Source organism: Acipenser ruthenus, chromosome 3 (genome assembly GCF_902713425.1).
Source record: "Acipenser ruthenus chromosome 3, fAciRut3.2 maternal haplotype, whole genome shotgun sequence".
Classification (NCBI taxonomy): Eukaryota; Metazoa; Chordata; class Actinopteri; order Acipenseriformes; family Acipenseridae; genus Acipenser; species Acipenser ruthenus.
In genome coordinates, this window is record NC_081191.1 from 99,762,868 (window position 1) to 99,780,012 (window position 17,145).

Here is a 17,145-nt window from a genome sequence, read left to right on the forward strand (position 1 = left end):
CTAACACTATAGAGCCACATATTGGCTGCCATTCAGGAAACAGCAAGGCACCAGATGAAGAAATCAGTGGAGCAGGCAATCAGTATATACTAGAGTAACACCTAATAAAAACACAATGCACCATTTGTAATTATTCCTAACATGTTTGTTAAAAATACAAATATTTTCTAAATTAATAAATATTTATTCGGAACAGGAGCAGCAGTTACTTTAATAAATATAAATATACCGTAGTTAATAGTGAGTGAACGTTACAAAACACGCACATACTAAACTGAATTATTCCTCATGTTGTAATTTTATGTTTTTTTTTTTTTTATTCTAAAGTTTCAAATGAAATATTTTTTCTTAAGAAATAAGAAACTTGGTATGCATACATTTCAAAGTCAAGCACCACTAAGGATAATTTACTTATTATTATTATTATTATTATTATTATTATTATTATTATTATTATTATTATTATTATTATTAATAATTTAGCAGACGCTTTTATCCAAAGCGACTTATAGAGACTAGGGTGTAAACTATACATCAACTGCTGCTGCAGTCGCTTACAATAGGACCTTGGTTTACGTCTTAGGACAACTGTAAACAGTTTTTAAGCAGCTGTTAATGTAATTATTTTTAACATAATTACATATTTTTGTATGTACTGTATTATATATTATATCCTTTTTGTAAGGACTAAAAAGATGTAGTATGGATTCTCTTAAAGAAAATGAACTAACATGTGGTAACTATTTTCTTGATTAATGATGCATTAAAATGAAAAATGATTGATTGCAAAATATAATTTACATTTTTTATTTAAAAGTAAATCAAGTATGTTTATTTAAACCTAACCTTGTTTAAACACCAGTTTTTGGGCTTCATGAAACAAGAAATATAAACTAGTATTCTGACTCCACTAGGAAAATAAATTCATTCTGTTTCAGTGAATAAAAATACTAAGATTAAATATTCAATGAAATTATTATTACACTGAGGTTATATTGAGCTGTCAAGTGACTGATAATCAAATGTATACAGATGCAAAGATATCTACCTAATCTTATCAGCCATGATTTAGATTAATTTGTGACAACCCTACAAAACTAACTTCGAAAGGGCAAAACCTCAGGTAAACATCAAGCTTGTATTACTTACCTAGGCTTAGGATATTTGACAAATGTATGATTAAAAAAAAAATGTATGTATGTATGAATGTATGAACCTCAAATTCTTAAATCTCTTGATATTGAGGTATTCATTCCAAATTAAATATTCTATTAAATATTTAGCCCACATTTCTAAACAAATGTACTTCGTGCACTTGGGTATTTATGTGTAAAAAAACACAAATAAATATATTATTATTTATTTCTTAGCAGATGCCCTTATCCAGGGCGACTTACAATTGTTACAAGATATCACATTCTTTTTACATACAATTGCATTATTTTTTACACATTATTTTTATATGCAATTACCCATTTATACTGGAGCAATCTAGGTAAAGTACCTTGTTCAAGGGTACAGCAGCAGTGTCCCCCACCTGGGATTGAACCCACAACCCTCCAGTCAAGAGTCCGGAGCCCTAACCACTACTCCACACTGCTGCCATGTGTCAGGTTCTGATATATTTACTGCTTAACAAACAGATATTTGCAAACTATCTATCAACTGCTAAATACAGAAAAAACAGTATTAGTATGTTAAATAAGTATGGGTCCAATTTAAATCACAGGGCAAAGCACTAACATAACACTAAGGCAAAGGTCATTAACGCCTGATTATGGGGCGCTAGGTGGGCACAAATAGACACAATCTTTTTAAAGAGAAGATGCTATCGCTGGGAAGCTACTAAACACATTATAAATAAGCTGATTGTGAGGGATACAACTAAGGAGACAATGCAGAGACAACAAACTTAAAACAATTTATTACTTATTTGTCAATTGTATGGCAAGAAAAGTTAATAGTTGAATTTAGTGTGTGTTTAAATAATATAAGCCACTCCAGTGTTGCTTTGGCTGTGTGCTTGGGGTCATTGTCCTGCTGAAAGGTGAATCTCCGTCCCAGTCTTGGGTCTTTTGCAGACTGAAGCAGGTTTTCCTCAAGGATTTGGCCTCTTGGTGCCTTCTTTGACCAATGCCCTTCTTACCTGGCTGCTTAGTTTGGGAGGACGGCCTGCTCTAAGTAGATTCTGGGTGGTGCCGTATACCTTCCACTTCTTAATGATTGACTTGATTGTGCTCCAAGGGATATTCAATGCCTTTGAAATCTTTTTATACCCCTCCCCTGATCTGTGCCTTTCCACAACTTTATCCCGGCGTTGTTTTGAAAGCTCCTTGATCTTCATGGTAGTATGTTTGCTTTGAATGCACTACCCAACTGTGGGACCCTACACAGACAGGTGTATTTAATCTGAAATCATGTGAACCACTTTTACTTATCTAATGAAGACTTTTCAGGTTTTTATTTTTAATTGATTTGTCTTTCCCAACACCCCCCCCCCCATTTTTTCACACATTGAAAGTGTTGAGTAGGTTGTGTAAATCAAAGGAAAAGAAATCCCATTTAAATGCATCAAGATTTCAGGTAACACAACAAACTGTGAAAACGTCCAAGGGGGGTGAATACTTACTATAGGCACTGTAAGTATTAAAATTATGACACACGCACACCTCCTGGTGATTTCCTAGAAATGCTATCGCTATGTTGGTTAATTTAAATTGTTTTCTCTATTTTGATTACGTTTGTAGCGTTTAAATACCTTTATCCAGAATTGATTTTCTTGTAAATGACTTCAGATTGCAGTAGGCTAGGGTTTATAGCATTTTTTTTACCATGTTCTATGTGTTGTCAGCCTGTACCGGACACTAATTTTCTACACCGTATTTACCTTTTCGTTTGTGACATTGGCTTAGACCCCTCCCCCTGTCTCCTTTGAGTTCCCTCAAATTTTTCTGCCCGACGCTCTCGTTACATTTAATTCAGGTGAAATCTAGTTAAAAAGGTCAGATTGCAACGGGAAAATTTTGCCAATTGTTTTATCCCGTTGTTTAAGTTGTCCCCTGGTTGAAATTAAGACCATTCCCTGACTTAATCTCCCCCAGGAGGACAGGGTATGGCAAACTTTCAACTACAGCTACTTTAACGTATGCTGTATATTCACCAACTGTGAGACTCATTTTCATGGTAGGATAGACCCTGGTTTCTCCATGGATACGGAGTCTTAAGTCTGCTTTACCCCAGGAGAGCTTGTCAAATTAACAAATGAATTTTCAGCAGACGGGAGACTCGTTTTTCATTTTAGTCTTCAGTCGTGTCAGGGCAGACCGAGTAAAGTGACTTGAGTCTCAGGGATCATACATACTCGTATATTCCGCACTTCCGCCCCTCGCCAAGATGGCGCCCCCATAATGGTGACTTATGTCAAAGTCACGTGATCTTGGTGAGGGAAGGCTTGGGTTGATTCGATACCTTCTACTATTGGGAGGCTGAATTACAAACCAAAACCCCTTTGACTCATCACACTGCTTTCTGTTACTTCCATCGTATATGTACACACACACTGACTATGGAGTACACATTTCTTTTTGCATAAAGCTTCAGAACTCTCTATTGGAAACCATTAGGAACCCTTTCCTATGAGTTCTTAATGTTAGCTCATCAGAATGAGTTTAGATTTGGTAAAAGAAAACAGACAGGAATGATTATGATTGATTTGCAATCATGTTTAAAAACTCTTGAGAAGGCTTTTTTAAAGTTTGTAGCACATTTCACCTTTTGTACAATTTAACCATAAGTATGCCAAGCTGATTGAAAATAATAACCCCTGGCCATTCTTAATGTGATTGGTTTTCCTGATTGGGACTTAATAATTCTACAACTCCATTGCAAGGCATTACGTGGAAAAAAAAAAAAAACATTATTATAATAGGGTAGGATTATGTGTCAGTTTTGATGATGAATATGGATGACCTTTTTCTGTATTATAAAAAAAAAGTTGTCTGAAGTTATTGCAATAATAAATCCGTTTGACAGCTATACCTTTTGAAGATATTTGTTGCCAAAACATCATAATGGTTGATCATGTCTGGAGCCTACTGTTTATAGTGAAGAATAATTAGAGCTGCCAGAAACTGGGTTATGTTATATTTATCTTACCTTTATAATTACATTAATTGGTACTGGCATGGCAAAATATACTACATTTATCAAAAATAATTTTTGCAATTGCAGTATAATCCTATGTTCTGTAGATAACACTGTAGATAACACATAAAACAGTACATAAATAACATAGTTTTTGCTGAATTCAGTAAACAAAATAAGTAAAGTTAATTTTGGCATTCAACCATATTTTTGGGGGAGGGGGGATATTTACTTGCAAGTAGTGGATGGAGACCAAAACCAAATGACCTTGGACATTTTCAACAATAGGCTAAGCCCTCCGTGCCAGAAACAACAACTGTAAATAAATTAAGTCTTGCCTACAACTTATACCTTTGATGTGGCTGTTTTCAACCACATTATATGCATTGCTAATATAAAATTGAAAACTATATACTTTTACTTTTACTGTTACTCTTTTAGGTTTCAGGAATACAAAGCCTTAGAAACCCTAGTTGGACTGCTGACTGACCAGCCTGAAGAAGTCCTTGTCAACGTTGTGGGAGCTTTAGGAGAGTGTGCCCAAGAACCATCCAATCGAGCTGTTATAAGGAGGTGTGGGGGCATTCAACCACTGGTCAATCTCCTTACCGGTACCAACCAAGCACTTCTGGTCAATGTTACTAAAGCAGTTGGAGCCTGTGCTACTGAACCTGATAACATGGCGTGAGTAAATCCTTTTGCATTTTTAGAAAAATTAATATATACACCTTAGGTATTTAGCATTACAGAACTGATAAGACCAATACATTTCTCTGTTAAAAAAAAAAAAATCGATCCTTTATCATAGTGCTTGTGATACAAGATGAAATGACCCAAAAAATCAAATGTCCAACACTCAAGTCCAACTTTCCCTTCCTTGAAGAATGAGCAGCATTCAATTCCACATTTATTACTCGGGGCTGGGGACCGCATTGCAAAATGCTAATATGTTAATGAACAGTGTTTTCTTTTTCACTCATACCATCACCTAAATCACTGAACAAGCAAAGTTATACATAGTCAGTGAAGCAGAAATATCTCAGTGTTTAAACGTTCAAAAGATTATTTGTAAATATGTGATTTTCCACTTTTTATAAGGACGAAGTGCTGCATTGATCTTTGAATATATACTAGATCTACTTTCTCTTGCACTCTTTGTATGACAGACCCAGTTCACTTCACTCGCTGGTCTGACACAGCAAACAGTGTGCGAGAAATACACTCTCAACTTGATTAGACGTAACCACCGAACACTTATAAACACACAATAGCTAACAGTCCAATAAAGCAGATTCAATGAAAACTTACCCGTAATGTCATCAATGCTATCATTCTTTGTTCTGTGTCATATTTCTAGTTCATAAAAAGAAGGAAGTTATGTTGGAATTGTATACTTTTAATTCTAAAACAATAATTTCTTATGTTCCTTAAAATCGTGTTGACCTGGTGTCGAAAGTGTCGCCCAAACACTTCTGATGTCACAATCATTATGTCACGTGCAGCAGCTGTAAGAATGACTTGCCACGCCCCTTACACTATCGGAATGCACTATTGCTGATAGCAAAAAATATGTAAACGTCAGTGGAATTGTTTTTACGTTTGAATTTGTATCTATGTGATTGATGATCATTTAGCTTGGTTTAGTCAATGAAACACACTTATTTTGTGGATCCATGGACTGATTGGGAATTGCAAAATATTTAGAAATGATATGCACCAAAATAAATATTTGTAAGTTAATGATAATTTATAGAACACCCCCCCCCCCCCATAAAATTTTATTATGGTTGTGCAATACCCACTTATTGTATTTATTAATGCTAATCACTCTAACTATTTTGTACTTCAATAAAGTATATTTACAAATGTTAGACCAGAGAATGCCAGTTGGTCCAGAGATTGAATAATTTACACATGCTTATTAAAATCAGTAAGAAATAGCTAGCAGGAGTGTATTTATCCTGACAAAGCAGCAACATTTTCATTATTGGTTACTTCTATTGAGATTAACATATACACATTGGCTGCAGAATCTCTCTTTTTTTTGGTTCAACTATATAAATATTTTAGAATAAATAAATAAATAAACCCTCCACTGTTAATGTATATTCCTTCCATAATGAAAGGTAGAAAAATACAATGAGATGGTGTATATATATATATTTTTTTTTAAAGTATTAAATCAAAATATGTCTGCTTTTTTCTTCATGCATGTCTCATCTGCCTGAACTTTATCATATCTGTTCTTGTGAACAAAAGTAGTGTGTGTGTGAAGGATATTAAGTTTGGTTTGGCATTGCTCTCAGTTTAAAGTACCCAGTGGACCCCCTAGACTGATTTATATATAAACATAAGACAGATGGTGCAGATATGCCCCTGATGAGTATTAATTTATAGCCAGTCATGAAGATACTTTGATTAGAGAGTGTTTAAGCAATTACAACAGTGTTCAATGTTGGTCTTGTTGGTAGAGCACACGAAAAAACGTTCCATGTTATTTATATCAGACAATGGGTACAGTGTTATACAATTCTTATAGTTCACAGGTCTTGGCTAAAACCATTTAGTATAAGAATTTTAAGGAAAGTAAAAAAAAAATTGTGATATATACAGTGCCGTGAAAAAGTATTTGCCCCCTGTCTGATTTTCTGCATTTTTGCACATTTTTCACATTGTATTTGGTCAGATTTTTTTGTGGGTTGTAGTAGTATATAGAGGGAGTCTGAGAGAAAAAATGACATTTGTCTTTCATTTGTTTGGTGTGCAAGGTAATCAAACATGCAATCTTTAGGTGTGAAAAAGTTATTGCGCTGCCCCCCTCCCCAGTTAACTCAACCCAATTAAAGGGATAATTAGGGTCAGCAGTTTGAGTACTTTGGTTAACAACCAGGCCTGATTTGGGCCAGCCCTGCCCAATATAAATCTGACTAACTTTGGCCCTTACCATCAGAGTGAAGTTGTCAGCACACAGGTTCTAGAGGCACATCATGCCATGAACAAAAGAAATTCCTGAAGACCTCCGGAAAAAAGCTGTTGATGCCTATCAGTCAGGAAAGGGTTACAAAGCCATTTATAAGGCTCTGGGACTCCACCGAACCACAGTCAGAGCCATATTGTCCAAATGGAGAAAGTTTGGGACAGTAGTGAATCTTCCGAGGAGTGGCCATCCTGCCAAAATCTCTCCAAGAGCAGGGCATAAAATCATCCAGGAAGTCACAAAGAACCCTAGAACACCATCCAGGGATCTCACCTCGCCTCGGCTGAGGTCAGTGTTCATGACTCCACCATCAGAAAGACACTGGGCCATTGATCACTAAGAAGAACATGAATGCTCGTCTCAAGTTTGCCAAAAAGCACCTGGATGATCCTCAAGAGTTTTGGAACAGTGTTCCATGGACAGATGAGTCAAAAGTAGAACTTATTGGCCAACATGGGCCCCGTTATGTCTGGCAAAAACCAAACTCTGCATTCCACAGTAAGAACCTCATACCAACAGTCAAGCATGGTGGTGGTAGTGTCATGGTTTGAGGATGCTTTGCTGCATCAGGACCTGGACGCCTTGCCATCATTGAAGGAACCATGAATTCTGCTCTGTATCAGAGAATTCTACAGGAGAATGTCAGGCCATCCGTCCGTGAGCTGAAGCTGAGTCATACAGCGCAGGTTCATGTCCTCACTGTGTGAAGCAGGGTGAGTCATACAGCTCAGGTTCACGTCCTGGCTGTATGAAGTAGGCTGGCCTTTGCTGGGGACTCCGAAGGGAGCATTGCATTGGCTCTGGCGCTCCCGTGGGTTAGGGACCTGCAGGCACTGTTTCTCCTCATTGTGCTACAGCGAACCCTGCTGGCCTTTGTCCTCCAGAGGTCGGTAGCTCACTGACATCCTCTTTCGAATTTCTGGGTGAAAAAGGAAGATGGTTTGGTCGTGGGATCGAAGGATGCCCACTGAACCTTCGGGTCTCCTGAGCCATGTGGGGAATTGCTGCGGTGAGGTGAAAAGCGATTGGACATTCCAAATTGGGAGAAAATGGGGGGGGGAGATAATAATTGGACACAGTAATATAACTATTAACAGATAAAAGAAATGTTGCAGTGAAATATGTTTTAAAAAAAAAAAAGGTTTTAAGAGATTACTTGTTCTTTTGTCTTACTATCTTCTATTTCACTGGTTTTGCTGAAATAAGGACTGCAGTTTGTTAGACTACAATTTAAATGATATTGTATTTACCAATTATTTTACATTTGTTTTAAACTGTATTTATATATGTTCTCTTTTCCCATTCTATAGAATCATTGACCGTTTGGATGGAGTCCGCTTATTATGGTCCTTGTTGAAAAATCAAAATCCAGATGTTCAAGCAAGTGCAGCATGGGCAATATGTCCCTGCATTGAAAATGCAAAGGTACAGTAACAAAAAAAATATGGTGCTGTCTCATTGAGAGGTAGGGGGTGTGTTGTTTTATATTATAAGGGTTATAAATACTGCAATTGATGAAAAGACACATTTTTTTTAAGGCTGCCTCAATTTAACCAAGGATTACAGCTTCCCGATAAGATGAAAAAAAAACCTGACCATTGCCACATTTGTAGAGACCATAAAATGACTAGACCTGTCACCAAAAGCACAGAAAAAGTTTGAGAAAGAGCAGAGAATCTTTTTTGACAGGTGTCTGTTTACCGGACTCTGTTTTAAAATGTTTAAAATATATTTATATATATATAATATACACACACACACAAGACTTTGAAGAACCATCTGTTATAACCACATTTATTTATAAAATTATAAGCTCAATTACTTCTTCATCAGTTGCCTTCTAAGTAGTTAGAGAAAGTAATGTGATTATAGTCTAATTTGTTGTCATTGTCAATTACTATATGGATTAAACATATTGTATACTGTTGAGTCAGACATACAGTAGTTTACATTGTACATTTTGGGCAGATACCTTTAAGACAAAAAAAAAGAAGTTTAACCATACCATTACATTTTTGGGCAAATGAATCGGAATTGACTGATAGGTTATGACAGCTCAAGTCTTGTTAGACTCGTGTAACTTAAAAAATATTACAAACTGTGCAACAGAGAAACACGAGACCCCAGTAAACATTTGAAAAGGATTTACATTTGTAAAAACAATTTGATTAAAACATTTTTGTTTTACCTTCAAACATTTTTGTTTTACCTTATATTGAAAATGTTGAGACTAAGCTACAGTATCTGCAGACTATAAGACATGTGTTTTGGACTAAGTCTGGCAGTAATAGCTCACACTACAGCCAAGTTATTTTGTATTCAGTCTACATATTAAAATAATTTTTTTCATGTTTAATTCACCCCAGATAGTAACTAAATATATAAACCCATTTTACAAAGATCAATGATGACCAATAGTTAAAACAGCAAATCAAAATGATTGGGCCAAAAAATAGGGATATTTGTGGAACCAAAATGTATTTATGGGGTGGGTTTTAATCTGGGTTTTAATCTGGTATCATATAGTTTTGGGTGCTTGTCACAAAGACGGCCAGAGTGGGTGGCGTCAGACCAGACAGGAATTCAAAACACAGAGAGATGTGGTTTGGTATAAGCTGGGCGCGTGGTCGCGCTCAGCATTTAATAAACAGAAAATAAAAGGTTTGAACAGACAAAAACACGGGACACGGCACTTGCGCCAAAATAAACAGACAAACAAAACGGACTAACACTAAACAAACGGTGCACGGAGAGACAGACAGACACGGTGAGTACAAACAAACTTATCTTTACGTTTTTACTTATTTTAACTCTCCTCTCTCTCTCACCCGTTCTCCTCTTCCGAACACCCAACCACCACTGAGTGAAAATGTGCATCTATATATACTGTTGTGCTGGGATTCAATTACTAATTAATTATTCACTTGAATCCCAGCACGTGAATTAATTACGTGAAACCCCGTGTTCACATATTATATTTTAAATGCACGTGCGTGATGTGCAATCCCGTGCCTAAATACAAATATACACTTTTTAAATACACGTGAAACACAGACCCGTTTATATCCCGTGTACCAATGACTATACACCAACATTAACATACGCACGCATATACACAACACAGAACACACAAATGCACACAGGGGCGGGGCACTTTGCCACATATACCCCCCCTTGTGCGCAGCACACATGGCCTCAACGGCCACCTCCCCCCTTAAATACCCAGCAGTCCCGGCCAAAGTCTCGGGCTGGGAAGGGAGGCTTTAGTGGGCCCATGGCTGGACATGCTGTCAGCTCCCCTGCCGGTAGTGGCACGGCTGACAGCATGCTGGTCCCGTCCTGCAGCGAAAAAGCTGCGGGGGCAGGTGGTCCCCCGACCTCCCCCTTCTTCATAGCCGGCAGCTCCCTCCTGTGGGGCTCCGGCCACAAGAACTCCTGCAGCGAAACTGCTGCTGGGGAAAGTGGTCTCCAGACCTCATCCCCCTTCTTCGTGGCCGGCAGCTCCCCTTTCTGGGGCTCCGGCCACCGTACTCCCTGCGGAGGTACGGGCAGCAGAGGCAGCTCCAGCCCCTCTGCTCCAGGCGGTGGCGGAGGCAGAGGCAGCTCCAGCTCCTCTGCTCCTGGCGGTGGTGGAGGCAGAGGCAGCTCCAGCTCCTCTGCTCCTGGCGGTGGTGGAGGCAGAGGCAGCTCCAGCTCCTCTGCTCCTGGCGGTGGTGGTGGCGGAGGCAGAGGCAGCTCCTGCTCCTCTGCTCCTTGCGGTGGTGGTGGCGGAGGCAGAGGCAGCTCCTGCTCCTCTGCTCCTTGCGGTGGTGGTGGCGGAGGCAGAGGCAGCTCCTGCTCCTCTGCTCCTGGAGGTGGTGGAGGCAGAGGCAGCTCCAGCTCCTCTGCTCCTGGCGGTGCTGGCTCCCTCTGCTGTGGCGGCTGGGCATGTGCGCGCCGTGCTGCCTTCAGCAGCATAGCGAGAGGCTGCTGGGGGACACCAGCATCCTGCCCTTCTCCCCCCCAAAAATTTTCAGGGGGTTGAGCCTGTAACCTCTCCCCTTCCGGCTCTTGGGGCTGAACCAGCAGGCATTTTCCCTCTGCTGGTGGCTTGGGTCCCAGGGCTGTGGAAACCCCGACTTGCCTCCCTTTGGGCTGTGGACGCACCGACTCCTCCCTTTTGGGCTGTGGACGCACCGACTCCTCCCTTTTGGGCTGTGGACGCACCGACTCCCCCCTCTTGGGCTGTGGACGTTCGGGCTCCCCCCACTCAGGCGTAGGACGTTCGGGCTCCTCCCACTCAGGCGTAGGACGTTCGGGCTCCTCCCACTCAGGCGTAGGACGTTCGGGCACCTCCCACTCAGGCGTAGGATGTTCGGGCTCCTCCCACTCAGGCGTAGGACGTTCGGGCTCCTCCCGCTTGGGCTGTGGACGCTCAGGCTCCTCCCGCTTGGGCTGTGGACGCTCAGGCTCCTCCCATTTGGGCTGTGGACGCTCAGGCTCCTCCCATTTGGGCTGTGGAGGCAAAACCAGCAGGCATTCACCCTCTGCTGGTGGAGATGGGGACAGCAGGTACTCACCCTCTGCTGGTGGAGATGGGGACAGCAGGCATTCACCCTCTGCTGGTGGGCCTGCTACCTGGGCTGCTGTTCCTTTTATCGTTGCCTCCAGGTAGCTGAGGAGAAACTCCACACCTTCCTCCAAGGTGTTTGGGGTGTGTTCCTCCTGATAGGCCTCCCATCTCTCACTGTCCATCATCCACAGGGCCCGGACGATTATGGGCAGAGACTGGGCCTCCAGCCCAGCATTTTCTAGGAACCAGCCCCGCAGTTTGATGGCGTCTTCTGCCATTGACTTTTTTTTTTTTTTTTTTTTTTTTTTTTTCCAGACCCCTCCTGGTCTGACGCTTGGAGGCGCGGCTATCCCACCGCTGCCACCACGTGTCACAAAGACGGCCAGAGTGGGTGGCGTCAGACCAGACAGGAATTCAAAACACAGAGAGATGTGGTTTGGTATAAGCTGGGCGCGTGGTCGCGCTCAGCATTTAATAAACAGAAAATAAAAGGTTTGAACAGACAAAAACACGGGACACGGCACTTGCGCCAAAATAAACAGACAAACAAAACGGACTAACACTAAACAAACGGTGCACGGAGAGACAGACAGACACGGTGAGTACAAACAAACTTATCTTTACGTTTTTACTTATTTTAACTCTCCTCTCTCTCTCACCCGTTCTCCTCTTCCGAACACCCAACCACCACTGAGTGAAAATGTGCATCTATATATACTGTTGTGCTGGGATTCAATTACTAATTAATTATTCACTTGAATCCCAGCACGTGAATTAATTACGTGAAACCCCGTGTTCACATATTATATTTTAAATGCACGTGCGTGATGTGCAATCCCGTGCCTAAATACAAATATACACTTTTTAAATACACGTGAAACACAGACCCGTTTATATCCCGTGTACCAATGACTATACACCAACATTAACATACGCACGCATATACACAACACAGAACACACAAATGCACACAGGGGCGGGGCACTTTGCCACAGTGCTTCATGAATTCTAAGTGTAAAGAATCATTAATGTAGAAACTGTTATTTATAAATGGAATTGAATAGGGATCATGTACTGAGTTTTGCCCTGGGAATTATAGTATGATTAATCCTGATCCCGAGACTCAGGGCATACATACAGAACATGTAGGCATTCCTTTTGCATCAATTCTGATGTATACAGTGGCAATGGATAGATCATTTTACATTCTTAAAACAGTAGGAACAAGCAAAGCCTGTACAGTAAAAAGCCAAATATAGGTACATATAAGTGAATTGGGCGACTGTCAACAAACTCACCCATTTGTACCCATTATATAGAGTAGGATAAGCCACCACATAGGAAATGTACAACAAAAGGTTTTATTTGGTGATCGGATGAGCAGAATTATATTAAAAAAATTAAAAATGGCTTTCCAGACCTAAAGTTCTCATTTCAGATATGAAATAGAAACTGAATAATCTATCTATCTATCTATATATATATATATATATATATATATATATATATATATATATATATATATATATATATATATATATATATATATATATATATTTTAAAGATACAATTCACGATTGCCAAATAAATAGTAAATATGCTGTACAATATATAGGCTTTTTAATATATGACAAGCTGTCATGTGTGTTTTTTCAGTTGCTGTGAAGAAACATACCAGTAACTACTGCATACACTGTAAGCCATTGAATATCATTTTTATTAAACAATTAATTATTGGTTTGAGCAAAACCATTATATTTTCTAATCAAGTCAATCTCTAATTTTCAATTAATGCAAACTGACCCTGTCATATTTTAGTTTTGTTTTACATTCTCAGACCACAGTTCTCTCTTGAGATAACATATTACATTTTTATTGAAGTTGTGAGGCACTAGATATCTCAATCCAAAATCCCAGACTTGTCTTAAAGGCGCAGGAACACATTTTTCAAAATGTTTTGTAGCACTTCACTGTGTGATTTTCATTCATTTTATTAAAAAAAGTATATTTAAATCACTGTTCACTGGCATTGCGAGGAATAGACAGTTTTTTATTTCTCCTTTCAATCTATAAAGGTAATAATGTGCTGATCTACCATTGCCTTTAGGCTATTACCATTACCATTTAAATAAATATTAAATATACCAGTATTGGTGTTTCCAGACGTTAACTTTTTCTTTATTTTTTGGAACTCCTTCCCACTTATGAACAGGAATCAACCAGGTTCTTGAAATGTAATAGTCTAGACCAGGGGTCTCCAACCCTGGTCCTGGAGAGCTACAGGGTCTTCTGGTTTTCGTTTCAGCCAAGCTCTCAGTTACTTAATTGCACCAATTATTGGCTTAATTAGACAAGATTAACAGGTGTTCCAGATATTTAGCCATTGATGATGTAAAGACACCTAGAAATCCTGCAGGATTGGGGCTATCCAGGACCAGGGTTGGAGATCCCTGGTCTAGACAGAAAGCCCTCATTTGAATTGTTGTAATGTTTTACCTTCATACTCTTTGAAGAAAGCAATTGGGATAGTTCAATAATGTACCTGAAAATGGAAGTTAGAACTGGATAAAAGCCCACCGATTTAGGATGATATATCACATGCAATCCTCCTCCAAAGCAGATCTGTATGATGTCAGCTTTTGTAATAGCTAAGGTTTTGTGCATTCTTAAAAAACAACAGGTGGTACAAAATAGCCGCTTTATAAACCCGATGTTGTGGGATCAATTTCAACCTTGCTCTGAGATGGGATTCGAGCCACGTATTAAGGGGTAGGCTATCGCCTACAATCACTGCAGCTTTACATAATGGGAAAATGCCACTTGTTAAAAGCAAAAGATTTCAAAAGAAACCAGTATGTGCTAAATAAATAGTATATATACACATCACTCCATGTGGCAGGGTAGATACTGTGGGGTGTGTTTTTATTTAGTTTGGCAGAGATGGGGTTAGTTCCATCCCTGCAGAATACAAGTGTGGCATGTGGCTGGGTGTTGATTGAATGATTGATCATCAATCAAGTCTCAGCCACATGGTATAAAAGCAAGGAGAAGTAGGGAGGTAAAGGCTGTGAGTAGCAGGGTGTGCTCACAGCTAAAGCACTAGAATAGCGGTTTCATGTTTCTTTTTATTTGTGTAGTTGTTTTGTTTCTTTAACACTTTTGTTTTTGTTAATAAATACACGCTTATACTGCACATACTGCTTATACTGGTTACTGAGAGTAACCAGCGTGGGCCGTGACACTACCCTTTCACACTCCATTTAACTGAATCGTTAAATAGGCTGGATTTCTTTAAGAGATCGTTCTGTGCTATTTTACTATATTGTTAACAGTAAGTATGTTTTATATTTATTTTTCTGTACCGTGTGTCCCAAATGTATTTTTAATTTTAACTTGAACTCTACCATTTTAACTTAGTCACACCTCAATTAAAATACAATGATGCCCACCTCATGCCACAGACACATTTGTTGTAAACCCTCATAGAAAAAGCAGGTAAATCAAAAATTGTTTCGTATTAAAAAGAAACCACAATAGCATACAATTTTATGTTGTAAACATAGTCAATTTTTGTCTAATATTTATAGCACCAGTTATTTGGGGTTCATGGTATTTCTGTGATTTCTGGTGCTCGGTCAGTGACAAGAGCTAAACATTGCATTCCATGTATACAGTGAAGGAATTTGATATTTCTTGTGCAGTAATTTAGATAAAAGGCATCTGGTTTAAGTTAGCAACGGCAGAGTGGATTTACAACAGTCATGCAAGAAGTGCAGCTGGATGCCCGGTACTAACACCCCTTGTTTAAGAATGCATATTGCTCTGCAGTCTAAACGCAAACTCTTTTGTTTGAGTGGCATGAATATAGGAGTTAACTGAAATATGATTTACATATCTGTTTTGGTGCATCTGAAATAATAAAACTTTATATCAAAGTTTCCTCCTGCTTATTAATTTACTCCCCTTTTTATAAATATGTAGCGTGATTTTGTAATTTGTTTTTATTAGTGGTACTTTATTTTGCGCTATATATAAATATATATATATAGCCATGTTTGTTAATTTGTGTACTATATTTCATGTTATTATTGAGCAATCCGTGCCACATTATAACATCACACTTTTATTAATAAATTACTAATAACAGTTTTTTCTATCTTTCTGTTTAGGATGCAGGTGAAATGGTGCGCTCCTTTGTTGGTGGACTGGAGCTTATTGTTAATTTGTTAAAGTCTGACAATAAAGAAGTGCTTGCAGGTGTATGCGCTGCCATAGCCAGAATAGCCAAAGATGAAGAAAATCTGGCAGTAATAACAGATCATGGAGTTGTTCCAATGCTGGCCAAATTGGCAAGCACTGTAAGTAAACTGACATTTTTTGTTTTTGTTTAATGAAGTTGTATGTTTTATTTTTTCACGGTTAAAGCAGAAACTTGAATGTTTACTGTCTTTGGAATTGACAATATTTGAGATTGCAGAAATGAATTTGAAAAAGCACATATCAGGATTGTCTTGCTTTTTTTCTGCAGACTGATGATAAACTGCGTCGTCACTTGGCCGAGGCTATAGCTCGGTGCTGTATGTGGGGCAGCAATAGAGTTTCCTTTGGGGAGGCTGGTGCTGTTGCCCCTCTAGTGCAGTACCTGAATTCACAGGACACTTCAGTCCACCGAGCAACAGCACAGGCCCTTTTTCAGCTTTCAAGAGACCCAAACAACTGCATTACCATGCATGAAAATGCAGTGGTGAAGGTGAGTTCCAAAACATAAATCATTTAATAAACTTGGGATTTCATGCATGTAAATATAAAAGGTAAAAAAATAAGCATTAATAGTTAATAAATAAGAAAATAAGTTATGAATAGAAAATGCGGTTGACTAAGATACTAAGAAAACATAAATATATGAAATTAGTAAAAGAGGATGCTGTGTGTTATAAGCTGCTATAACCACAGAAATCAGCAGATGGTGGCCCTTATTTTTTAAACAAGGAGCCCGTACGAGCTCAAGCTTCAATTCAGCTGCCTTTATTATTTTTTTTATTTATTTACCAAGAAATAAAGGACAAAAGAATCATTGTATTTAAAAAGAACACCCATATGCTTTTCTTGTTGCTGTAGCAGTTTGTTGCTGGTTTTCTTTTAGTTTTTTGGTGTTGTTCAAAATCTTATCGTGACATTGATGGTGTCATTGGTATGACGCACAGTACTGTACAAGACTTGTACCCCACCTGCTAGAGTATGTTACATTATTGCATGCTGACCCATTAGACGACAATAAGTGCACGCAAGGCACTACGCCTCACTGTCTTGTTTTAAAAAGTGGAGAATGGAGTGTGTTAAACAGAACATTGTGAGGTGGGTAATGTGAAACAAAAATGTAAATGTTACATGCATGTGTCACATTTTAAGTAATCAAAAAAGTAAAGGTTTAATTCTGCTTGAGAGCATTATTAAAATATATATTCCTTTTACA

General features: G+C 38.8%; 1 protein-coding gene across 1 annotated transcript in view; it reads left to right on the plus strand.

Annotated features, from left to right (window-relative positions):
* LOC117394924 (outer dynein arm-docking complex subunit 2-like) overlaps positions 1-17,145 on the plus strand; it is an 88,492-nt gene that overhangs the window by 58,429 nt on the left and 12,918 nt on the right. Inside the window, exons 16-19 of the mRNA XM_033993666.3 lie at positions 4,585-4,827; positions 8,431-8,545; positions 15,842-16,030; positions 16,201-16,422. Coding sequence (XP_033849557.2) covers positions 4,585-4,827; positions 8,431-8,545; positions 15,842-16,030; positions 16,201-16,422 — 769 coding nt within the window. The remainder of the gene's footprint in view (positions 1-4,584; positions 4,828-8,430; positions 8,546-15,841; positions 16,031-16,200; positions 16,423-17,145) is intronic.